Consider the following 26,086-nt stretch of genomic DNA (forward strand, 5'->3'; position numbering starts at 1 on the left):
AACCCAGTATATCAGCCTTCTGTCCTCTCTGAAGTCTGTACTGATGGAGTAAAACACAATAACCCAGTATATCAACCTTCTGTCCTCTCTGACGTCTCTCTAGTCTGTACTGATGGAGTAAAACACAATAACCCAGTATATCAGCCTTCTGTCCTCTCTGACGTCTCCTCTAGTCTGTACTGATGGAGTAAAACACAATAACCCAGTATATCAGCCTTCTGTCCTCTCTGACGTCTCCTCTAGTCTGTACTGATGGGAGTAAAACACAATAACCCAGTATATCAACCTTCTGTCCTCTCTGAGTCCTCTAAATGGAGTAAAACACAATAACCCAGTATATCAGCCTTCTGTCCTCTCTGACGTCTCCTCTAGTCTGTACTGATGGAGTAAAACACAATAACCCAGTATATCAGCCTTCTGTCCTCTCTGACGTCTCCTCTAGTCTGTACTGATGGAGTAAAACACAATAACCCAGTATATCAACCTTCTGTCCTCTGATGTCTCACTCTAGTCTGTACTGATGGAGTAAAACACAATAACCCAGTATATCAGCCTTCTGTCCTCTCTGACGTCTCCTCTAGTCTGTACTGATGGAGTAAAACACAATAACCCAGTATATCAACCTTCTGTCCTCTCTGATGTCTGTACTGATGGAGTAAAACACAATAACCCAGTATATCAGCCTTCTGTCCTCTCTGACGTAGTCTGTACTGATGGAGTAAAACACAAAACCCAGTATATCAACCTTCTGTCCTCTCTGATGTCTCCTCTAGTCTGTACTGATGGAGTAAAACACACAATAACCCAGTATATCAAACTTCTGTCCTCTCTGAAGTCTGTACTGATGGAGTAAAACACAATAACCCAGTATATCAGCCTTCTGTCCTCTCTGACGTCTCCTCTAGTCTGTACTGATGGAGTAAAACACAATAACCCAGTATATCAGCCTTCTGTCCTCTCTGACGTCTCTCTAGTCTGTACTGATGGAGTAAAACACAATAACCCAGTATATCAACCTTCTGTCCTCTCTGACGTCTCCTCTAGTCTGTACTGATGGAGTAAAACACAATAACCCAGTATATCAGCCTTCTGTCCTCTCTGACGCTCCTCTAGTCTGTACTGATGGAGTAAAACACAATAACCCAGTATAACACAGTCTGTACTGATGGAGTAAAACACAATAACCCAGTATATCAGCCTTCTGTCCTCTCTGACGTCACCTCCTCTAGTCTGTACTGATGGAGTAAAACACAATAACCCAGTATATCAACCTTCTGTCCTCTCTGACGTCAGTCTGTACTGATGGAGTAAAACACAATAACCCAGTATATCAGCCTTCTGTCCTCTCTGATGTCTCCTCTAGTCTGTACTGATGGAGTAAAACACAATAACCCAGTATATCAACCTTCTGTCCTCTCTGATGTCTCCTCTAGTCTGTACTCATGGAGTAAAACACAATCCCAGTATATCAGCCTTCTGTCCTCTCTGACGTCTCCTCTAGTCTGTACTGATGGAGTAAAACACAATAACCCAGTATATCAGCCTTCTGTCCTCTCTGACGTCTGTACCACAATGTCTGTATGTATGGGAGTAAAACACAATAACCCAGTATATCAGCCTTCTGTCCTCTCTGATGTCTCCTCTAGTCTGTACTGATGGAGTAAAACACAATAACCCAGTATATCAACAACCTTCTGTCCTCTCTGACGTCTCCTCTAGTCTGTACTGATGGAGTAAAACACAATAACCCAGTATATCAACCTTCTGTCCTCTCTGATGTCTCCTCTAGTCTGTACTGATGGAGTAAAACACAATAACCCAGTATATCAACCTTCTGTCCTCTCTGACGTCTCCTCTAGTCTGTACTGATGGAGTAAAACACAATAACCCAGTATATCAGCCTTCTGTCCTCTCTGATGTCTCCTCTAGTCTGTACTGATGGAAAAACACAATAACCCAGTATATCAACCTTCTGTCCTCTCTGATGTCTCCTCTAGTCTGTACTGATGGAGTAAAACACAATAATTAGTCTGACATCTCTCTCTAGTCTGTACTGATGGAGTAAAACACAATAACCCAGTATATCAGCCTTCTGTCCTCTCTGACGTCTCCTCTAGTCTGTACTGATGGAGTAAAACACAATAACCCAGTATACAACCTTCTGACGTCCCTCTAGTCTGTAGTCTCCTCTAGTCTGTACTGATGGAGTAAAACACAATAACCCAGTATATCAGCCTTCTGTCCTCTCTGACGTCTCCTCTAGTCTGTACTGATGGAGTAAAACACAATAACCCAGTATATCAGCCTTCTGTCCTCTCTGACGTCTCCTCTAGTCTGTACTGATGGAGTTAAACACAATAACCCAGTATATCAACCTTCTGTCCTCTCTGACGTCTCCACAATAACTATATCAACCTTCTGTCTGTACTGATGGAGTAAAACACAATAATATCAACCAGTATATCATGGAGTAAAACCTTCTGTCCTCTCTGACTCCTCTAGTCTGTACTGATGGAGTCACAATGTATATCAGCCTTCTGTCCTCTCTGATCTCCTCTAGTCTGTACTGATGGAAAAACACAATAACCCAGTATATCAGCCTTCTGTCCTCTCTGACGTCTCCTCTAGTCTGTACTGATGGAGTAAAACACAATAACCCAGTATATCAGCCTTCTGTCCTCTCTGACGTCTCCTCTAGTCTGTACTGATGGAGTAAAACACAATAACCCAGTATATCAGCCTTCTGTCCTCTCTGACGTCTCCTCTAGTCTGTACTGATGGAGTAAAACACAATAACCCAGTATATCAACCTTCTGTCCTCTCTGATGTCTCCTCTAGTCTGTACTGATGGAGTAAAACACAATAACCCAGTATATCAACCTTCTGTCCTCTCTGACATCTCCTCTAGTCTGTACTGATGGAGTAAAACACAATAACCCAGTATATCAGCCTTCTGTCCTCTCTGATTCTGTACTGATGGAGTAAAACACAATAACCCAGTATATCAGCCTTCTGTCCTCTCTGACGTCTCCTCTAGTCTGTACTGATGGAGTAAAACACAATAACCCAGTATATCAACCTTCTGTCCTCTCTGATGTCTCCTCTAGTCTGTACTGATGGAGTAAAACACAATAACCCAGTATATCAGCCTTCTGTCCTCTCTGACGTCTCCTCTAGTCTGTACTGATGGAGTAAAACACAATAACCCAGTATATCAGCCTTCTGTCCTCTCTGACGTCTCCTCTAGTCTGTACTGATGGAGTAAAACACAATAACCCAGTATATCAGCCTTCTGTCCTCTCTGACGTCTCCTCTAGTCTGTACTGATGGAGTAAAACACAATAACCCAGTATATCAACCTTCTGTCCTGACGTCTCCTCTAGTCTGTACTGATGGAGTAAAACACAATAACCCAGTATATCAGCCTTCTGTCCTCTCTGAGTCTCCTCTAGTCTGTACTGATGGAGTAAAACACAATAACCCAGTATATCAGCCTTCTGTCCTCTCTGACGTCTCTCTAGTCTGTACTGATGGAGTTAAACACAATAGCCCAGTATATCAACCTTCTGTCCTCTCTGACGTCTCCTCTAGTCTGTACTGATGGAGTAAAACACAATAACCCAGTATATCAACCTTCTGTCCTCTCTGATGTCTCCTCTAGTCTGTACTGATGGAGTAAAACACAATAACCCAGTATATCAACCTTCTGTCCTCTCTGACTCCTCTAGTCTGTACTGGGAGTAAAAACACAATAACCCAGTATATCAGCCTTCTGTCCTCTCTGACGTCTCCCCTCTAGTCTGTACTGATGGAGTAAAACACAATAACCCAGTATATCAACCTCCTCTAGTCTGTACTGATGGAGTAAAACACAATAACCCAGTATGCCTTCTGTCCTCTCTGACGTCTCCTCTAGTCTGTACTGATGGAGTAAAACACAATAACCCAGTATATCACCCTTCTGATGTCTCTCTAGTCTGTACTGATGGAGTAAAACACAATAACCCAGTATATCAGCCTTCTGTCCTCTCTGATGTCTGTACCACAATAACCCAGTATATCAGCCTTCTGTCCTCTCTGACGTCTCCTCTAGTCTGTACTGATGGAGTAAAACACAATAACCCAGTATATCAACCTTCTGTCCTCTCTGATGTCTCCTCTAGTCTGTACTGATGGAGTAAAACACAATAACCCAGTATATCAACCTTCTGTCCTCTCTGACGTCTCCTCTAGTCTGTACTGATGGAGTAAAACACACAACCCAGTATATCAACCTTCTGTCCTCTCTGATGTCTCCTCTAGTCTGTACTGATGGAGTAAAACACAATAACCCAGTATATCAACCTTCTGTCCTCTCTGATGTCTCCTCTAGTCTGTACTGATGGAGTAAAACACAATAACCCAGTATATCAACCTTCTGTCCTCTCTGACATCTCCTCTAGTCTGTACTGATGGAGTAAAACACAATAACCCAGTATATCAACCTTCTGTCCTCTCTGACGTCTCCTCTAGTCTGTACTGATGGAGTAAAACACAATAACCCAGTATATCAGCCTTCTGTCTTTCCTCAAACACCAACCACAACTCTGACATATCACAGGTTTTCAAGCCTCACTCCAATCCTGTTGGTTTCCACACATTTAATGTTGATGTTGGGAGAGTGTCTATTGTAAAGGCCAGGATTGAATTAGCTGGTGGATTTTTGGATAATGTGTCATTTAAAGGTAATGAGCCGATAGATGCAGCGTTTACAGTGAATGTGGTCTCCACGAACGCTGTTACGTTGCCTTTAAAACGTGCATTGCCCACAAAGCGGCATCGGATGGAATTCCGGCCAAAGTGCGTGCATCTACCACCCACTGGTTTTCAATACCACCAACAAAAGCAGCATATCACACTATTTAAGTTACATCACAATATTTATTTCTCAAATACATTATTAATCGGGAGACATTCAAAAAAACAAATTCATTACAATATGACGTGTCATGAAAAAGTTAAAAAGCATTCTAGTACCTAGAATTTTGATGAACTGTTTGTGCCCAGCTCTCTACACAAAGCTGCACAAGAAGAGTCAATTAGTTTTATTCAACTGGTCACTGTCTATGTTCTAACCAGGCCAGCTGCAGGAGAGGGGCAGAGAGATCTAAACTAGGACACTAGAGTGGCCTGTCTCTCTTCAGCTATGTCACTACACAGATCATCCAACTGTACAGCCAACCATGTGCCATCTCTCTAGCGCAGGACTTCACAAACTAGGTCCTGGGGTTTGCCCTGGCACTGGACAGCTGATTCAAATAACCAACTCATTGTCAAGCTTTATTTGAATCTGCTGTGTAGTGCCAGTGCAAACCAAACGAGACGTGCACTCAAGGAGGGGGCCCCAGGACCTCTGGAAACCCTGCTCTGGAAGATGTCTCCTCAAACCAACTATTGTCTGGCCCAAGGATTGTCATAGTCGTCTGGGCTAAACAGCTGACTCAAGACGAAGTTGAAGATGGAGATATGTAACACAGTTATAAGACATTATGAACATAGGCCAGACCACATACAAAGAAAAAAAAATCACTATATATATATATATATATATATATAATTTTTACATTAATAAATTAATACTGCCAGTGAAAAAAAAAAAAAACGACAACATTATTTACTGTACCAAGAAAACTTGCTGAAAATCTCTACGATACACTATATATACAAAAGTATGCGGACAACTCTTCAATTGAGTGGATTTGGCTATTTCAGCCACACCCGTTGCTGACAGGTCGAGCAGACATCCATGCAATCTCCATAGACAAACATTGGCAGTAGAATGGCCTTACTGAAGAGCTCAGTGACTTTCAACGTGGCACCATCATAGGATGCCACCTTTCCAACAAGTCAGTTCGACAACTTTCTGCCCTGCTGGAGCTGCCCGCGTCAACTATAAGTGCTGTTATTGTGAAATGGAAACATCTAGGAACATCGATGGCTCAACCGCGAAGTGGTAGGCCACACAAGTTCCAGAATGGGACTGCCGAGTGCTGGAGTGCGTAGATGCCACACAAAAATCGCCTGCCCTCTGTTGCAACATTCACAACCGAGTTCCAAGCTGCCTCTGGAAGCAACGTCAGCACAAGAACTGTTCGTCAGGAGCTTCATGAAATGGGTTTCCATGGTCGAGCAGCCGCACACAAGCGTAAGATCACCATGCGCAATGTCAAGAGTCGGCTGGAGTGGTGTAAAGCTCGCAAACATTGGACTCTAGAGCAGTGGACATGCGTTCTCTAGAGTGATGAATCTGGCTGTCCGACAGACGAATCTGGGTTTGGTGGATGCCAGGAGAACGCTACCTGCCAGTGCAAACTGTGAAGTTTGGTGGAGGAGGAATAATGGTCTGGCGCTGTATTTCATGGTTCGGGCTAGGCCCCTTAGTTCCAGTGAAGGGAAATCATAACGCTAGAGCATACAATGACATTCTAGACGATTCTGTACTTCCAACTTTGTGGCAACAGTTTGGGGAAGGCCCTTTCCTGTTTCAGCATGACAATGCCCCCGTGCACAAAGCAAGTTCCATACAGAAATGGTTTGTCAAGATCAGTGTGGAAGAACTTGACTGGCCTGCACAGAGCCCTGACCTCAACCCCATCGAACACCTTTGGGATGAATTGGAATGCCAGGCCTCATCACCTAACATCAGTGCCCGACCTCACTAATGCTTTTGTGAGGTCGGGCACAGCAAGTCCCCACAGCAATGTTCCAACATCTAGTGAAAAGCCTTCCCAGTAGAGTGGAGGCTGTTATTGCAGCAAAGAGGGGACCAACTCCATATTGATGCCCATGATTTTGGAATGAGATGCTCCGTGAGCAGGCGTCCACATACTTTTGGTCATGTAGTGTAGTTTGAAACACAATGTTAGGTGTGTGGAAGCACCACACAGCACTATGGTTAACCTCAAGAAAAATATTACCACATCAAAACTTCCGTCAACCACTTACCACAACATTGATCAACCAAATACTGTCAGATGATACATTTGTGGATATAGTTCATTCACATAAACAGTTGGCTTTGACACTGATTATAAAAATGGTCTTGTCACAAATACCATTAAAAATGTCATTGATGCTAGGTTTACTAGGCACAGTTACCACAAACTTACAGTAGGTTCGCTGTTATGATTCAAATGAAAGAGATGAGAGGCATTGCTTTGAGTTCCACACTTGCTGAAATGTTTAGCTGTTTCTAGGTTATGACAGTTGGCATAAAGTAAAAATGACAAGTATAGGAGTTTTAGAAAGCCTGGGGTTCTTTCAGTTCTGAATCTAGGATTCCTAACTTGAGTTCAGGGTTCATGGTTTCAGTTTGAGGTCCATGTTTTGTGTTCATGTTTTGACTGCGTTTGTAAGTTGAGTTCTGGGTTTTCAGTTCAGTTGTAGTGTGTCGAGAGCCCAGGTGTTGGTGGTTGTAGTGTGTGTGTGTGTGTGGGGGGGGGGGGGGGGGGGGGGGCATCTAGAGGTGTGTGTCTGTGAACATGGTGTGTTCCTTCCTCACAGAGCTGAAGGCTTTGATGGCTTCCACAAATTCATCATCCTCCACATACTGCAACAGAAACAACAACATGGTTAGGAGATCATATAATGGAACACAATCTGAGATCATCAGTGGGATTTAAGCATTATATTGTATGACTTTCTACTCCTCCCACCTCCTCCCCCTCTCACCAGTCCAGAGTTGTCCTCTCTCCTTTCCCTTTCCCACCTCTCACCAGTCCAGAGTTGTCCCCTCTCCTACCCCTTTCCCACCTCTCACCAGTCCAGAGTTGTCCCCTCTTCTACCCCTTTCCCACCTCTCACCAGTCCAGAGTTGTCCCCTCTCCTACCCCTTTCCCACCTCTCACCAGTCCAGAGTTGTCCCCTCTCCTACCCCTTTCCCACCTCTCACCAGTCCAGAGTTGTCCCTCTCCTACCCCTTTCCCACCTCTCACCAGTCCAGAGTTGTCCCCTCTCCTACCCCTTTCCCACCTCTCACCAGTCCAGAGTTGTCCCCTCTCCTACCCCTTTCCCACCTCTCACCAGTCCAGAGTTGTGTCCCCTCTCCTACACCGTTCCCACCTCTCACCAGTCCAGAGTTGTGCCCCCTCTCCTACCCCTTTCCCACCTCTCACCAGTCCAGAGTTGTCCCCTCTCCTACCCCTTTCCCACCTCTCACCAGTCCAGAGTTGTGTCCCCTCTCCTACACCGTTCCCACCTCTCACCAGTCCAGAGTTGTGTCCCCTCTCCTACACCGTTCCCACCTCTCACCAGTCCAGAGTTGTGTCCCCTCTCCTACCCCTTTCCCACCTCTCACCAGTCCAGAGTTGTGTCCCCTCTCCTACACCGTTCCCACCTCTCACCAGTCCAGAGTTGTGTCCCTCTCCTACCCCCTTTCCCACCTCTCACCAGTCCAGAGTTGTGTCCCTCTCCTACACCGTTCCCACCTCTCACCAGTCCAGAGTTGTGTCCCCTCTCCTACCCCTTTCCCACCTCTCACCAGTCCAGAGTTGTGTCCCCTCTCCTACCCCTTTCCCACCTCTCACCAGTCCAGAGTTGTGTCCCCTCTCCTACCCCTTTCCCACCTCTCACCAGTCCAGAGTTGTGTCCCCTCTCCTACCCCTTTCCCACCTCTCACCAGTCCAGAGTTGTCCCCTCTCCTACCCCTTTCCCACCTCTCACCAGTCCAGAGTTGTCCCCTCTTCTACCCCTTTCCCACCTCTCACCAGTCCAGAGTTGTCCCCTCTCCTACCCCTTTCCCACCTCTCACCAGTCCAGAGTTGTCCCCTCTCCTACCCCTTTCCCACCTCTCACCAGTCCAGAGTTGTCCCCTCTCCTACCCCTTTCCCACCTCTCACCAGTCCAGAGTTGTCCCCTCTCCTACCCCTTTCCCACCTCTCACCAGTCCAGAGTTGTCCCCTCTCCTACCCCTTTCCCCACCTCTCACCAGTCCAGAGTTGTCCCCTCCCTACCCCTTTCCCACCTCTCACCAGTCCAGAGTTGTGTCCCCTCTCCTACACCGTTCCCACCTCTCACCAGTCCAGAGTTGTGTCCCCTCTCCTACCCCTTTCCCACTTCTCACCAGTCCAGAGTTGTGTCCCCTCTCCTACCCCTTTCCCACCTCTCACCAGTCCAGAGTTGTCCCCTCTCCTACCCCTTTCCCACCTCTCACCAGTCCAGAGTTGTCCCCTCTCCTACCCCTTTCCCACCTCTCACCAGTCCAGAGTTGTCCCCTCTCCTACCCCTTTCCCATCTCTCACCAGTCCAGAGTTGTGTCCCCTCTCCTACCCCTTTCCCACCTCTCACCAGTCCAGAGTTGTCCCCTCTCCTACCCCTTTCCCACCTCTCACCAGTCCAGAGTTGTGTCCCCTCTCCTACCCCTTTCCCACCTCTCACCAGTCCAGAGTTGTGTCCCCTCTCCTACACCGTTCCCACCTCTCACCAGTCCAGAGTTGTGTCCCCTCTCCTACCCCATTCCCACCTCTCACCAGTCCAGAGTTGTGTCCCCTCTCCTACCCCTTTCCCACCTCTCACCAGTCCAGAGTTGTGTCCCCTCTCCTACACCATTCCCACCTCTCACCAGTCCAGAGTTGTGTCCCCTCTCCTACACCGTTCCCACCTCTCACCAGTCCAGAGTTGTGTCCCCTCTCCTACCCCTTTCCCACCTCTCACCAGAGTTGTGTACCCCTCCTTCCCAGTCCAGAGTCGTGTCCCTCCCCCTCTCACCAGTCCAGAGTCGTGTCCCTCCCCCTCTCACCAGCCCAGAGTCTTGTCCTCCCTCCCCCATCAGAGACTTCCTGTCCTGTTCGATCAGCTGACTGACGCTGCGGTGCAGGGAGTTCTGGGAGTAGGCGTGGCTGAGCTGTGATTGGCTGGGCACTCGGAGGACCGACATGGGGCTGAACCGTGAGCCTCCGCCCACAATCTTACTGTCCGTCAGGCCCTGGGGGGGTGATGGGTAACAGGAAGTAGAGGTGGATGAAATGCAATGATATACCGACCGTCATCAACACAATCATCAGTCACATACCAATACAATAGAAGTATCCCACATACTAAAACATTAACCCACCCAACAGTAGAATAGAAGTATCCCACATACTAAAACATTAACCCACCCACCAGTAGAATAGAAGTATCCCACATACTAAAACATTAACCCACCCACCAGTAGAATAGAAGTATCCCACATACTAAAACATTAACCCACCCACCAGTAGAATAGAAGTATCCCACATACTAAAACATTAACCCACCCACCAGTAGAATAGAAGTATCCCACATACTAAAACCTTAACCCACCCACCAGTAGAATAGAAGTATCCCACATACTAAAACATTAACCCACCCACCAGTAGAATAGAAGTATCCCACATACTAAAACAGTATGTCACACACCAAGAGACACACGACCCACATGTCCACATGAAATGGTCATTGCTAACCATTAATGTGTACATTCTAAACAGAAGGACAAGGGCAGGCACAGCTGAATCAAGAATCACCCAAATCATCTCACCCTCCAGGAAAAATCAGTGACACCAGTTGATTGTAAACGTGTTAGTCTGAGACTCAAATCATGCATGCATCCATTTGGGGTTATAGGGTGGTACATGCACACTCTCTCATCCTGCCAAGTGTGTAAGGGTTAGTGGGATGCATGCACACTCCCTTTCCCCCTTAACCAGTCAATAAGGTTGTATACAGTAGGGTGCATGCACACTCCCTTTCCCCCTTAACCAGTCAATAAGGTTGTATACAGTAGGGTGCATGCACACTCCCTTTCCCCCTTAACCAGTCAATAAGGTTGTATACAGTAGGGTGCATGCACACTCCCTTTCCCCCTTAACCAGTCAATAAGGTTGTATACAGTAGGGTGCATGCACACTCCCTTTCCCCCTTAACCAGTCAATAAGGTTGTATACAGTAGGGTGCATGCACACTCCCCTTAACCAGTCAATAAGGTTGTATACAGTAGGATGCATGCACACTCCCTTTCCCCCTTAACCAGTCAATAAGGTTGTATACAGTAGGATGCATGCACACTCCCTATCCCCCTTAAACAGTCAATAAGGTTGTATACAGTAGGATGCATGCACACTCCCTTTCCCCCTTAACCAGTCAATAAGGTTGTATACAGTAGGATGCATGCACACTCCCTTTCCCCCTTAACCAGTCAATAAGGTTGTATACAGTAGGATGCATGCACACTCCCTTTTATCCCTTAACCAGTCAATAAGGTTGTATACAGTAGGATGCATGCACACTCCCTTTCCCCCTTAACCAGTCAATAAGGTTGTATACAGTAGGATGCATGCACACTCCCTTTTATCCCTTAACCAGTCAATAAGGTTGTATACAGTAGGATGCATGCACACTCCCTATCCCCCTTAACCAGTCAATAAGGTTGTATACAGTAGGGTGCATGCACACTCCCTTTCCCCCTTAACCAGTCAATAAGGTTGTATACAGTATGATGCATGCACACTCCCTTTTATCCCTTAACCAGTCAATAAGGTTGTATACAGTAGGATGCATGCACACTCCCTTTCCCCCTTAACCAGTCAATAAGGTTGTATACAGTAGGATGCATGCACACTCCCTTTTATCCCTTAACCAGTCAATAAGGTTGTATAAAGTAGGATGCATGCACACTCCCTTTTATCCCTTAACCAGTCAATAAGGTTGTATACAGTAGGGTGCATGCACACTCCCTTTTATCCCTTAACCAGTCAATAAGGTTGTATACAGTAGGATGCATGCACACTCCCTTTTATCCCTTAACCAGTCAATAAGGTTGTATACAGTAGGGTGCATGCACACTCCCTTTTATCCCTTAACCAGTCAATAAGGTTGTATACAGTAGGATGCATGCACACTCCCTTTTATCCCTTAACCAGTCAATAATGTTGTATACAGTAGGACAGGGGTGTCAAAGTCAAATGGACGGAGGGCCAAATAAAAAAATCAGCTACAAGACGAGGGCCGGACTGTTCGAATGTTCATTGAAAAATTTTTAAATGACGCATATAGTCTAGTGAACCTAATTGAACCTACTGAAAACCTAACAAATATATTACAATATGATCAGATAAATAAAGCAATATTTTCTTATGGCTCTGTCAGTAATCTTTAATTTTCAACAGACACAAAAGACAAATTTCCTTTATATAAATATCCCCATAACATGAACATTAAATGAAAGAAACCGGTATTCAAGGCACCATCAGTAGACTATATTTTCTATTTTAGCAAAAGTGGGCTAAATTTACTTCAAAGAAAAACAATAATAGCAATTTTCTATCATCCACTCAACTGAAATATTTTTAAATATAATTGGATTGAAATACAAAAAAATAAAGTGCAAAAATCTATTAATCAAAAACAACACTTTGTTTAAGGAGAAGTAACATGCAGTGAAAACAAATATTAAATTTTAACTTTTAAACTTGAACTGAGTAAAACTCTAAATATGTGATTGCACAGTAATGTTCACTTGTTTGAGGTTGAGGGTGATACTTGGTGGTGTCCCATCTTTTCCACAAGTTCATCAATGTTCGGGTAAGGCTCTGAGCTGAAGAAATCCTCAGAATTGAGTGGAGGTGTTCAGCAGTAAGTCGACTTCTGTGTGATGTTTTGTTCAGGTTCATCAAAGAAAACAGTTGTTCACACAGGTATGTGCTGCCAAACATAGACAACGTTTGAGCAGCCTGGATGCGCAGCTGGGGCATTGTGCCGGGAGGAAACGGGCGAACTCCGCAGCACCCACTGCCGCATATTTTGCCCTCAGTGCATCATTGCATTGGAGGTCAATCAACTCCATTTGGAGGTTTGGTGGTGAGCTTTCCACGTCAACAGCAAATGGGTTACCGAGCAGTTCCAACCTGCTTTTTTGTGCTTCAAAGTCAGCAAATCGGCGTCGAAAGTCAGCGGCAAGCATACCTATTTTATCAGCCAACTGTGTGCTCGGGAACGCACTGGTAGAGAGCTTCTCTTTCATGGTCTGGCAGCTGGGAAAGTGGCTCAAATTTTCTTTCCGCATCTGCGTCTCCCACAGAGTCAGTTTGGTTTTAAATGCCTTCACTGTACTGTACATATCAGAGATGACACGATCCCGACCCTGCAGCTGCAAGTTTATTGCATTCAGATGACTCGTAATGTCACACAGAAAAGCCATTTCACACAGAAACATTTCGTCTCGGAGTTGTGTTGTGTCTTTCCCTTTGCTGTCCAAGAACAGACAAATCTCCTCACGAAGCTCGAAACATCTTTGAAGCACCTTTCCCTGGCTTAGCCATCGCACCTCTGTGTGATAAGGCAAATCACCATGCTCCGTTTCTAACTCCGTCAGAAATGCCTTGAACTGGCGGTGATTCAAACCTTTGGCTCTGATAAAGTTAACTGTGCGCGTGATGATGCTCATTACATGCTCCATTTTCAAGGCTTTACCGCACAACGCTTCCTGGTGTATGATACAATGATAAGCTGTCAGCTCACCTGTCGCGTTTTCCTCTTGCATCTTTTCCCGTATCTTCGCCACCAGTCCGCTCCTGTGTCCACACATCGCAGGTGCTCCGTCCGGTGTCAAACCCACGAGTTTTTCCCAAGGCAGCTCCATCTCATTTACACATCTTGACACCTCTTCATACAAATCATGCCCCGTAGTTGTGCCATGCATAGGACGTAAAGCCAAAAACTCCTCTGTCACGCTTAGGTTGGAGTCCACTCCGCGGATGAAAATTGACAACTGGGCAATGTCAGAAATGTCGGTGCTCTCATCCACAGCCAAGGAATATGCAATAAAATCTTTTCCCTTTTTCACAAGCTGCTCTTTTAGATTGATGGACAACTGGTCTACTCTCTCGGCAATGGTGTTTCTGCTCAGACTCACATTTAAAAAGAGTTGCCTTTTTTCTGGGCAAACTTCGTCACAAACTTTAATCATGCAGTTTTTGATGAAATCCCCCTCCGTAAATGGCCGGGCTGATTTAGCGATCTCTTCTGCCAAAATAAAACTGGCCTTGACAGCAGCCTGGCCTTGTGATTTGGCTTTTTTTGAACAGAGCCTGTCGAGATTTGAGGCCTCGTTTTAATTCCTCTGCCTTTTGTAGCCTTTGTTCCATGTCCATATTCTTGTTTTTGTCCGCGTGTTTCGTTTCATAATGTCGTCTCAGATTATACTCTTTCAGTACCGCCACACTTTCTCCACACAGAAGACACACAGGTTTTCCAGCTACCTTCGTGAACATATACTCCGACTCCCACCTTGTTTGAAACCCCCGGTTCTCAGTATCCACCTTCCGTTTTGCCATTTTTGATGGGTATCTGAAAGTTAATTTTACTGTGATGCTGACGACTGCTGTGCCAATAAATATTGAAATGAAGCAGCCTACTGCTCGGTGCGTCACCTTTGCATTGTGGGAAATGTAGTATTGGTGCGTGTAAAAGATCTGCGGGCTGCCGGCTTGCTGCGGGCCGGTTCTAATAATAAATCAAGATCATCCCAGGGGCCGTAAAAAACCTTCTTGCGGGCCGGATGTGGCCCGCGGGCCTTGACTCTGACATATGTGCAGTAGGATGCATGCACACTCCCTTTTATCCCTTAACCAGTCAATAAGGTTGTATACAGTAGGGTGCATGCACACTCCCTATCCCCCTTAACCAGTCAATAAGGTTGTATACAGTAGGGTGCATGCACACTCCCTATCCCCCTTAAACAGTCAATAAGGTTGTATACAGTAGGATGCATGCACACTCCCTTTCCCCCTTAACCAGTCAATAAGGTTGTATACAGTAGGATGCATGCACACTCCCTTTCCCCCTTAACCAGTCAATAAGGTTGTATACAGTAGGGTGCATGCACACACTCTCTCCCCTCCTACCTCATAGTTCATAGTGTAGCTCTTTAGAGTCACGTTGCTGTCCTCTAGACAGTCTGTTACCGTATCAAACTGCTGGGGCAGAGGCAGTGTGTGACACATCAGCTATGTGTGTGAGTTTGCAGTGCGTGTCAACTTTAGAGGAGGATATATACATACGGGCCATAACGGTGTTGAGCACACACGTGTTAACCACACACGTGTTAACAAAATGTAGAACAGGGATCATCAGCTAGATTCAGCTGCAGGGCAATGTTTTTCTTGAGCGGAAGATCAGGGGGCCGGAACCTAATTACAATTTGCACACTGCAAATTGACCACAAGAAGCCCAAGCAGATATAATATTTGACTAAAACATAATAATTTGTATCTCTATTATGTGTGGGAATAGCTGGAAAAAGATTTCCAAAATTAAAATCACTTGGAGCTGATTTGCTGGTGTTTTTAGTCTTTTATGTCCAACAATAAAAAAACGAATAAATATATATATTTTGGTAACACTTTACTTGGCACCCAGCGTCATAACAGCTGACAACCTGTCATAACCTGTTATATGGTCATAACCATGTCATAACAGCTGACAACCTGTCATAACCTGTTATATGGTCATAACCATGTCACAACAGCTGACAACCTGTCATAACCTGTTATATGGTCATAACCATGTCACAACAGCTGACAACCTGTCATAACCTGTTATATGGTTTATAACACTGTCACAACAGCTGACAACCTGTCATAACCTGTTATATGGTCATAACCATGTCACAACAGCTGACAACCTGTCATAACCTGTTATATGGTCATAACCATGTCACAACAGCTGACAACCTGTCATAACCTGTTATATGGTCATAACCATGTCACAACAGCTGACAACCTGTCATAACCTGTTATATGGTCATAACCATGTCACAACAGCTGACAACCTGTCATAACCTGTTATATGGTCATAACCATGTCACAACAGCTGACAACCTGTCATAACCTGTTATATGGTCATAACCATGTCACAACAGCTGACAAGCTGTCATAACCTGTTATATGGTTTATAACACTGTCATTACCCATATATTTAGACCTGCTGCGACATGTGTTATTTTATGGCTGGCTATGACACCTACATAAGAGTGTCGAAACCCACATTTATGTTCCTGAAATCTGCTCCTGCATTCATCCCAGTCATCAGAAACAGAGCATTGGAATAGGTGCATGTCTGACATCAGCGTGTGCACAATTACATGATCATTTAATATGGTCAATTAAAAAAAATGTATACATAACAAACATACTGTGTGCTATGGTGTAATGGAATGTTTTGCCTTGTGTGGTAGGTTTTGTAGGTGTTATAACCAGCCATAAAATAACACAATATATGTCACAACAGGTGTAAATATGGGCCATGACAGTGTTATGACCATATTATCCTTCCAGACTCATATTAAACATCTCCAATCCAAAATTAAATCTAGAATCGGCTTTCTATTCCGCAACAACGCCTCCTTCACTCACGCCGCCAAACATACCCTAGTAAAACGGACTATCCTACCGATCCTTGACTTCGGCGATGTCATTTACAAAAATAGCCTCCAACACTCTTACTCAGCAAACTGGATGCAGTATATCACAGTGCCATCTGTTTTGTCACCAAAGCCCCATATAATACCCACCACTGCGACCTGTATGCTCTAATCGGCTGGCCCTCGCTACATATTCGTCGCCAGACCCACTGGCTCCAGGTCATCTATAAGTCTATGCTAGGTAAAGCTCCGCCTTATCTCAGCTCACTGGTCACAATAACAACACCCACCCGTAGCACGCGCTCCAGCAGGCATATCTCACTGCTCATCCCCAAAGCCAACACCTCTTTTGGCCGCCTTTCCTTCCAGTTCTCTGCTGCCAATGACTGGAACGAAAATGGCAAAAATCGCTGAAGCTGGAGACTTATATTTCCCTCACTAACTTTAAACATCAGCTATCTGAGCAGCAGCTGTACATAGCCCATCTGTAAATAGCCCATCCAGTCTACCTACCTCATCCCAATATTGTTTTTATTTACTTTTCTTCGCTTTTGCACACCAGTATTTCTACTTGCACATCATAATCTGCTCATTTATCACTCCAGTGTTAATTTGCTAAATTGTAATTACTTCGCTACTATGGCCTATTTATTGCCTACCTCCTCACGCCATTTGCACACACTGTATATAGACTTTATTTTCTTTCTTTCTATTGTGTTATTGACTGTACGCTTGTTTATTCCATGTGTAACTCTGTGTTGTTGTCTGTGTCGCACTGCTTTGCTTTATCTTGGCCAGGTCACAGTTGTAAATGAGAACGTGTTCTCAACTAGCTTACCTGGTTTAATAAAGGTGATTTTTAAAATGTATTATTGACATGGTTATTATGACATGGTTATTATGACATATTATGACATGGTTATTATGACATGGTTATTATGACATGGTTATTATGACATGGTTATTATGACATATTATGACATGGTTATTATGACATGGTTATTATGACATATTATGACATGGTTATTATGACATGGTTATTATGACATATTATGACATTTATTTATTTTATTTATTTCACCTTTATTTAACCAGGTAGGCAAGTTGAGAACAAGTTCTCATTTACAATTGCGACCTGGCCAAGATAAAGCAAAGCAGTTCGACAGATACAACGACACACATGGAGTAAAACAAACATACAGTCAATAATACAGTATAAACAAGTCTATATACAATGTGAGCAAATGAGGAGAGAAGGGAGGTAAAGGCAAAAAAGGCCATGGTGGCAAAGTAAATACAATATAGCAGGTAAAACACTGGAATGGTAGTTTTGCAATGGAAGAATGTGCAAAGTAGAAATAAAAATAATGGGGTGCAAAGGAGCAAAATAAATAAATAAATTAAATACAGTTGGGAAAGAGGTAGTTGTTTGGGCTAAATTATAGGTGGGCTATGTACAGGTGCAGTAATCTGTGAGCTGCTCTGACAGTTGGTGCTTAAAACTAGTGAGGGAGATAAGTGTTTCCAGTTTCAGAGATTTTTGTAGTTCGTTCCAGTCATTGGCAGCAGAGAACTGGAAGGAGAGGCGGCCAAAGAAAGAATTGGTTTTGGGGGTGACTAGAGAGATATACCTGCTGGAGCGTGTGCTACAGGTGGGATATGCTATGGTGACCAGCGAGCTGAGATAAGGGGGGACTTTACCTAGCAGGGTCTTGTAGATGACATGGAGCCAGTGGGTTTGGCGACGAGTATGAAGCGAGGGCCAGCCAACGAGAGCGTACAGGTCGCAATGGTGGGTAGTATATGGGGCTTTGGTGACAAAACGGATTGCACTGTGATAGACTGCATCCAATTTGTTGAGTAGGGTATTGGAGGCTATTTTGTAAATGACATCGCCAAAGTCGAGGATTGGTAGGATGGTCAGTTTTACAAGGGTATGTTTGGCAGCATGAGTGAAGGATGCTTTGTTGCGAAATAGGAAGCCAATTCTAGATTTAATTTTGGATTGGAGATGTTTGATATGGGTCTGGAAGGAGAGTTTACAGTCTAACCAGACACCTAAGTATTTGTAGTTGTCCACGTATTCTAAGTCAGAGCCGTCCAGAGTAGTGATGTTGGACAGGCGGGTAGGTGCAGGTAGCGATCGGTTGAAGAGCATGCATTTAGTTTTACTTGTATTTAAGAGCAATTGGAGGCCACGGAAGGAGAGTTGTATGGCATTGAAGCTTGCTTGGAGGGTTGTTAACACAGTGTCCAAAGAAGGGCCGGAAGTATACAGAATGGTGTCGTCTGCGTAGAGATGGATCAGAGACTCACCAGCAGCAAGAGCCACCTCATTGATGTATATAGAGAAGAGAGTCGGTCCAAGAATTGAACCCTGTGGCACCCCCATAGAGACTGCCAGAGGTCCGGACAGCAGACCCTCCAATTTGACACACTGACATCTATCAGAGAAGTAGTTGGTGAACCAGGTGAGGCAATCATTTGAGAAACCAAGGCTGTCGAGTCTGCCGATGAGGATGTGGTGATTGACAGAGTCGAAAGCCTTGGCCAGATCAATGAATACAGCTGCACAGTAATGTTTCTTATCGGTGGCGGTTAAGATATCGTTTAGGACCTTGAGCGTGGCTGAGGTGCACCCATGACCAGCTCTGAAACCAGATTGCATAGCAGAGAAGGTATGGTGAGATTCGAAATGGTCGGTAATCTGTTTGTTGACTTGGCTTTCGAAGACCTTAGAAAGGCATGGTAGGATAGATATAGGTCTATAGCAGTTTGGGTCAAGAGTGTCCCCCCCCCCTTTGAAGAGGGGATGACCGCAGCTGCTTTCCAATCTTTGGGAATCTCAGACGACACGAAAGAGAGGTTGAACAGGCTAGTAATAGGGGTGGCAACAATTTCGGCAGATAATTTTAGAAAGAAAGGGTCCAGATTGTCTAGCCCGGCTGATTTGTAGGGGTCCAGATTTTTCAGCTCTTTCAGAACATCAGCTGAACAGATTTGGGAGAAGGAGAAATGTGGAAGGCTTGGGCGAGTTGCTGTTGGGGGTGCAGTGCTGTTGACCGGGGTAGGAGTAGCCAGGTGGAAAGCATGGCCAGCCGTAGAAAAATGCTTATTGAAATTCTCAATTATGGTGGATTTATCAGTGGTGACAGTGTTTCCTATCTTCAGTGCAGTGGGCAGCTGGGAGGAGGTGTTCTTATTCTCCATGGACTTTACAGTGTCCCAGAACTTTTTTGAGTTAGTGTTGCAGGAAGCAAATTTCTGCTTGAAAAGCTAGCCTTGGCTTTTCTAACTGCCTGTGTATAGCGGTTTCTAGCTTCCTGAACAGCTGCATATCACGGGGCTGTTCGATGCTAATGCAGAACGCCATAGGATGTTTTTGTGTTGGTTAAGGGCAGTCAGGTCTGGGGAGAACCATGGGCTATATCTGTTCCTGGTTCTAAATTTCTTGAATGGGGCATGTTTATTTAAGATGGTTAGGAAGGCATTTAAAAAAAAAAATATCCAGGCATCCTCTACTGACGGGATGAGATCAATATCCTTCCAGGATACCCCGGCCAGGTCGATTAGAAAGGCCTGCTCGCGGAAGTGTTTCAGGGAGCGTTTTACAGTGATGAGTGGAGGTCGTTTGACCGCTGACCCATTACGGATGCAGGCAATGAGGCAGTGATCGCTGAGATCTTGGTTGAAGACAGCAGAGGTGTATTTGGAGGGGAAGTTGGTTAGGATGATATCTATGAGGGTGCCCGTGTTCAAGGCTTTGGGGGGGTACCTGGTAGGTTCATTGATAATTTGTGTGAGATTGAGGGCATCAAGTTTAGATTGTAGGATGGCTGGGGTGTTAAGCATGTTCCAGTTTAGGTCGCCTAGCAGCACGAGCTCTGAAGATAGATGGGGGGCAATCAGTTCACATATGGTGTCCAGAGCACAGCTGGGGGCAGAGGGTGGTCTATAGCAGGCGGCAACGGTGAGAGACTTGTTATTAGAGAGGTGGATTTTTAAAAGTAGAAGTTCAAATTGTTTGGGTACAGACCTGGATAGAAGGACAGAACTCTGCAGGCTATCTTTGCAGTAGATTGCAACACCGCCCCCTTTGGCAGTTCTATCTTGTCTGAAAATGTTGTAGTTTGGAATTAAAATTTCGGAATTTTTGGTGGTCTTCCTAAGCCAGGATTCAGACACAGCTAGAACATCCGGGTTGGCAGAGTGTGCTAAGCAGTGAATAGAACAAACTTAGGGAGGAGGCTTCTAATGTTAACATGCATGAAACCAAGGCTATTACGGTTACAGAAGTCATCAAAAGAGAGCGCCTGGGGAATAGGAGTGGAGCTAGGCACTGCAGGGCCTGGATTCACCTCTACATCGCCAGAGGAACATAGGAGGAGAAGAATAAGGGTGCGGCTAAAAGCAATAAGAATTGGTCGTCTAGAACGTCTGGAACAGAGAGTGATTGATGGAACATCAAGGTATAATGTGATTGGTAGGATGCTGGCTGGAGGTAAACCTAGGTATTGAGTGATGAAGTTTGTCTCTAGAAACATCATTGAAACCAGGAGATGTCATAGCAGATAGGTGGTGGAACTAATAAATTGGATAAGGTATAGTGAGATCTAGAGGCTCTACAGTGAAATAAGCCAATAAACCAGAGAACAGCAATGGACAAGACATATTGACAAAAATTGGTCCGGCATTCTTAGTCGAGTGATCAAAAACTGGGTCCAGTGAGCTGGAAGGTTGGTTGGGGGACCACAAAACGTGGTTAGATTTAAACAGCTTGCCAGGCCATCGGAACTAGCAACTAGCTTCTGGGTAGGATGGAGCTGTTGTTAGCCACCTCTTCTGCGTTTCCGGCAGTAGATTTGAGAGTTTCTGGTAGCGGATTCATCCAAATTGACAAAAAAATAAAAATAAATAAATAAAAATTAAAATAAACATTAGATATAGTTATAGAGGCCCAAGAAGAAACATAATAATAATACTAAATAAATTGCCATTGTCTATTCAAAAAACATGGTAAGACAGCTGGTTATTATGACATATTATGACATGGTTATTATGACGGAGGAGCCATGACATATTATGACATGGTTATTATGACATAGTTGTGAAGGCATGGTTATTATCCGACATAGGCATGAACGGGTCCCGGATAGGTGACTGCAGCCCAGGAGTGATTGATGGAACTCAGGATTGATTGACATGGCTAGCTCGGAGTAATTATGTTTGCTCAATCGCGAAAGCAGATAGTCACACGGATAGCAGCTAGCTAGCTGTGAGATCCGGTTAATGTCCAGAGATAGTTGAAATTAGGACATGGAGAGAAAAATTGGTCCATGCGTTCCGTTATGACATATTGCGCCGTACAAAACTGGCGATAGATTTTGAGCTAAAGGATAGCCGATGACCACAAAACGTGGTTAGCTGAATACTAACGATTTGCCAGTAAAGAAGCTAACTTGCTTCTGAACTAGCTAACTAGCTTCTGGGTTAGCTTCTGGGCTAGCTTCTGGATAGCTCCTGGCTAGCTTCTGGCTAGTTTCTGGCTAGCTTCTTGGAGTTTCTGGCTAGCTTCTTGGAGGATTGCAGATTTGAGGTAAATAATACTTATTTATAAATATAAATTATAATATACAGGACACGACAAGACGAGGACAAAAGACGTCTGAACTGCTATGCCATCTCGGAATCAAAAAACATGGTTATTATGACATGGTTATTATGACATATTATGACATGGTTATTATGACATGGTTATTATGACATGGTTATTATGACATATTATGACATGGTTATTATGACATGGTTATTATGACATATTATGACATGGTTATTATGACATGGTTATTATGACATATTATGACATGGTTATTATGACATGGTTATTATGACATGGTTATTATGACATATTATGACATGGTTATTATGACATATTATGACATGGTTATTATGACATGGTTATTATGACATGGTTATTATGACATATTATGACATGGTTATTATGACATGGTTATTATGACATGGTTATTATGACATATTATGACATGGTTATTATGACATGGTTATTATGACATGGTTATTATGACATGGTTATTATGACATATTATGACATGGTTATTATGACATGGTTATTATGACATGGTTATTATGACTATCATAACATGGTATGAAACTGGCTGTCAAGTAAAGTGTTACCCGTTTTTTTTGCTCAGAAAACTTGGAGGGCTAATTCAGATCACCCGCCTGTTGGGGAACACTGAGAGACTTATACAGACAGAGAGACAGAGACAGGCTTACTGCAACAGTGGAGAGGTCAGTGAGGAGGAGAGTACTGGCGTGATGTTTAGAACACATGTCAGAATACGGCCTCTGAGAGCGAGGAGACAAGAGGAGGGGTAGGAGAGCAGGAAAGAGGAGAACAGAAAGGACAAGTAGGAAAGAGAGGGGAAGGAGGAAGAACGGGAAGAAGAAGAGGAAGGCAAGAAGGAAATGGAATACAGAAAATAATGACAGAATATAAAAAGAAGGACACTGAAATCGTTTGAAGCAAATGTACAATTAGTTGTCAATGTCTTTACACACATTATTACACATACAGAAAAAGGATTCAGGCATTTCAGAACCACAAGAGCTTGTACATAATAAATGGGATGTCATCGCCCTCTAGTGGGCATGAGGCTGAATTGAAGAGCTCATTTCATAAGACTGCCTGTTCACAAATCTTCAGTATAAGAAAAGTGTATATACTTAATTTAGAACATATGGACAGGTATTAGCAATGACAAGATAGAACCATAACCACATTGCTAATAGTTATTCAATCCTTTAAGGTCTACACAAAGTACCTAGGGTTAGGAATTGGGTCTCTCTCTCTCACCATGAAAGCGTCTCCTCCCGCCTGGCTCCTCTTCTGCAGGGGGACGAGAGGGGGGCGTTCTCTAATGAAGGGTTCTTTCCTCAGGGCCCTCCTCAGCACCAGGCCCAGCAGCACAGCCAAGACCAGGAGACCCAGAAACACTAGCAGCAGGATGAACCACATCTCAGAGTAGACTGGAGCTCCCTGGGTCCCTACACCCTGCTTCCCTCCTGGGGTGGGCTCCACCGGACCTGGAAAGAGAGAGTGTGGAGGTGTGCAGCTTAGAGTAGGAACCTGATACACCCAAACACTAGGGTTTAGCATAGAGCAGTGGTCACCAACCATTCTGAGTCAAGATCACGTTCCAAAGAGTCTAAAAGCAAACCGAGATCTACCGCTCAGAATAAAAATAACAAACATGAGTTAAAAAATGTGCAACATTATCCTCATAAAAACAGTTCTGTAGGAATGAGGTTTGTGCATTAGGTTTAATACATTATCACAGTGTCACGCCCTGACCTGAGTATTCTTTGTTTTCTTTATATATTTTGGTTAGGTCAGGGTGTGACATGGGTGATGTATGTGTTTTGTACTGTCTAGGGGTTTTGTAGGTTTATGGGGTTGTTTACCATCTAGGTGTTTATGTATGTCTATGGTTGCCTAGATTGGTTCTCAATTAGAGGCAGCTGTTTATCGTTGTCTCTGATTGGGAACCATATTTAGGCAGCCAAGTTCTTTGGGTATTTCGTGGGTTATTGTCTATGTGATGTTGCATGTTAGCACTCAGTTTTGATAGCGGCCACGTTCGGTTTGTTTGTTTGTTTGTTTAGTGTACTTCGTGTTTTTTCGTCATTCATTAAAAGTATGTATTCACACCACGCTGCGCTTTGGTCTCCTCACTACGACGATCGTGAAACACTCATATTCATTATATGCTTGATCTGCTAATATTGTTCTTCTCAGACCATATTATATTTCAAAACTCCAGCTTTGATAACAAAATAAATCAGTTGGTGAAGCACAGCTGAGGATACATTTAAATAATTCACTTTTTTATTTTACTGGACTGGTGGTACTTGAAACTGATGGTCAATGTCAAGAGAGAGAGAGAGAGAGAAGCCTCTCACGGTCCCTGCTCTCTCCATTCCTCCGGTGAGAGGGGACACCATCTTCCACCTGATGGCCAAACTCGAGTCGCATCACATTATTTCTGCCTTATGCACAAATTCATGTTGTTCCTATGACCAGAGAAAGTGAAATATTCCTCGATATTAAAATAGACACAGAGAGCTGTTGATAATAAAAACGCAGGGCTGTCGATACACTTGGCTACTCATTCATTGCAGCTGCAGCGCTGGTTGAAGCACAAGTGGAAGAAGCACGTTTTATGTTTTTTTTAAAAGTGTTGAATAGAAACAGTATTTATTGACAGTGCTGAATAAAAACTTAAACATGACCTCACACGTAGAAACATCAGCTCTTCGCTGTATTCTTTGACAGACTGGCTCTGGTCATGGTTTTTTAAATGATGTATTCTCATGTAGGCTCCTATCAAACTTTGCTGTGGCCAGGGTCGTGGGAGCTGTAGGCACAGTGATTTGAGCTATCCGATTGGCCAGCGCAGTAGGAGCACTTGATTTAGCTCTCCTGGTACACTGGGTAGGTGGAGTTTGCCCCTTCAAACTAATGAAATGGTTCAAAATGGCAACACTTTGCCTGCCACCAACAGCGCAAGACAAAATAAAAAATTAAAAATAGGAACGCAAGGCTTTATTGTTGGCGAAGATCGTCGACCAATCGATCGAGAATGACCGGTTGGTGACTCCTGGCATAGAGATTGTTTGTGTGTGTGTGTGTGTGTGCTGTCTCACTCATGCCTGTAGCAGGACTGTATCTGATGATAGGGGTGCTGGCACTGCCAATGTCTGTAGTACAGGTCACCTGGAGGGAGAGGGCTGAGGGAGGGAGGGAAGGAGGGAGGGAGGAAGAGAAGGAGGAGAGAGAGAGAGATCTGTAAGAGTAGTAGAGTAGTGTTACAAAAAACACTCATCTTCAGAACTAATCGAAAGATATTGCTCATAGAGGGACTGGGTATCTGTGAGGTGTGTGTGTGCGTGCGTGCGTGTATGTGTGTGTGTGAAGTGTATGTGTGTTGTCTCACTCTTCTCTGAGGTGCGGGGTATATAGAGGTAGCTGTGGAAGCCAATGTAGACTCTCAGGTTGTTGTCTGTCAGTGAGTAGTCTCTCAGAAGACCGTTCAGAGAGAAAGAGGCACTCCAGTCCAGCCACACCAGAGTCAGGTTACTGTACACCTCAAATGGAGAAATATACTGAGGAGCTGGAGAAGAGAGGGAGAGTTAGTGTAGTAACAATTGGAGGCGGTACTACCCATGTTGTTATAACAGGGCTAGGGCTAGAGGTCAGGGGTTAGATGTCAGGGCTAGATGTCTTACCCTCAGTGAGTGTAGTAACAGTAGTCCAGTTGGAGGTAGTACTACCCATGTTGTTATAACAGGAAGCTCTGAGCTGGTAGCTAGAGTAGGGCTGCAGACCTGTTACGTTGTAGTTCCTGCCCCTCCCGAAGAACCGCGTTTCTATTGGTCCCTCCACACAGAGCGGCGGGACTGGCTGGGGAGGCTGGGGGCAGGAGGAACGAATGTGCAGCTCACAACTAGAGAGCGATAGAAGGGAAAAGAGCAGAGTGAAAGTGGAAGGTGTTAATAAATATATATACTCTACCGTTCAAAAGTTTGGGGTCAGTTAGAAATGTCTTTGTTTTAGAAAGAAAAGCGATTTTTTAAAAACATTGTTAA

General features: G+C 44.4%; 1 protein-coding gene across 1 annotated transcript in view; it reads right to left on the reverse strand.

Annotated features, from left to right (window-relative positions):
- Positions 1–4,900: 4,900 nt before the first annotated feature.
- The window catches only part of ush2a (Usher syndrome 2A (autosomal recessive, mild)), a 458,847-nt gene continuing 437,661 nt past the window's right edge, over positions 4,901–26,086 (reverse strand). The window contains 7 exon segments of the mRNA XM_065004287.1: positions 4,901–7,588; positions 9,776–9,961; positions 14,901–14,969; positions 23,295–23,524; positions 25,145–25,228; positions 25,435–25,611; positions 25,727–25,944. Of these exon segments, the coding sequence (XP_064860359.1) occupies positions 7,499–7,588; positions 9,776–9,961; positions 14,901–14,969; positions 23,295–23,524; positions 25,145–25,228; positions 25,435–25,611; positions 25,727–25,944 (1,054 nt within the window). The 3' untranslated portion in view covers positions 4,901–7,498.

Source organism: Oncorhynchus nerka, linkage group LG18 (genome assembly GCF_034236695.1).
Source record: "Oncorhynchus nerka isolate Pitt River linkage group LG18, Oner_Uvic_2.0, whole genome shotgun sequence".
NCBI classification, from domain to species: domain Eukaryota; kingdom Metazoa; phylum Chordata; class Actinopteri; order Salmoniformes; family Salmonidae; genus Oncorhynchus; species Oncorhynchus nerka.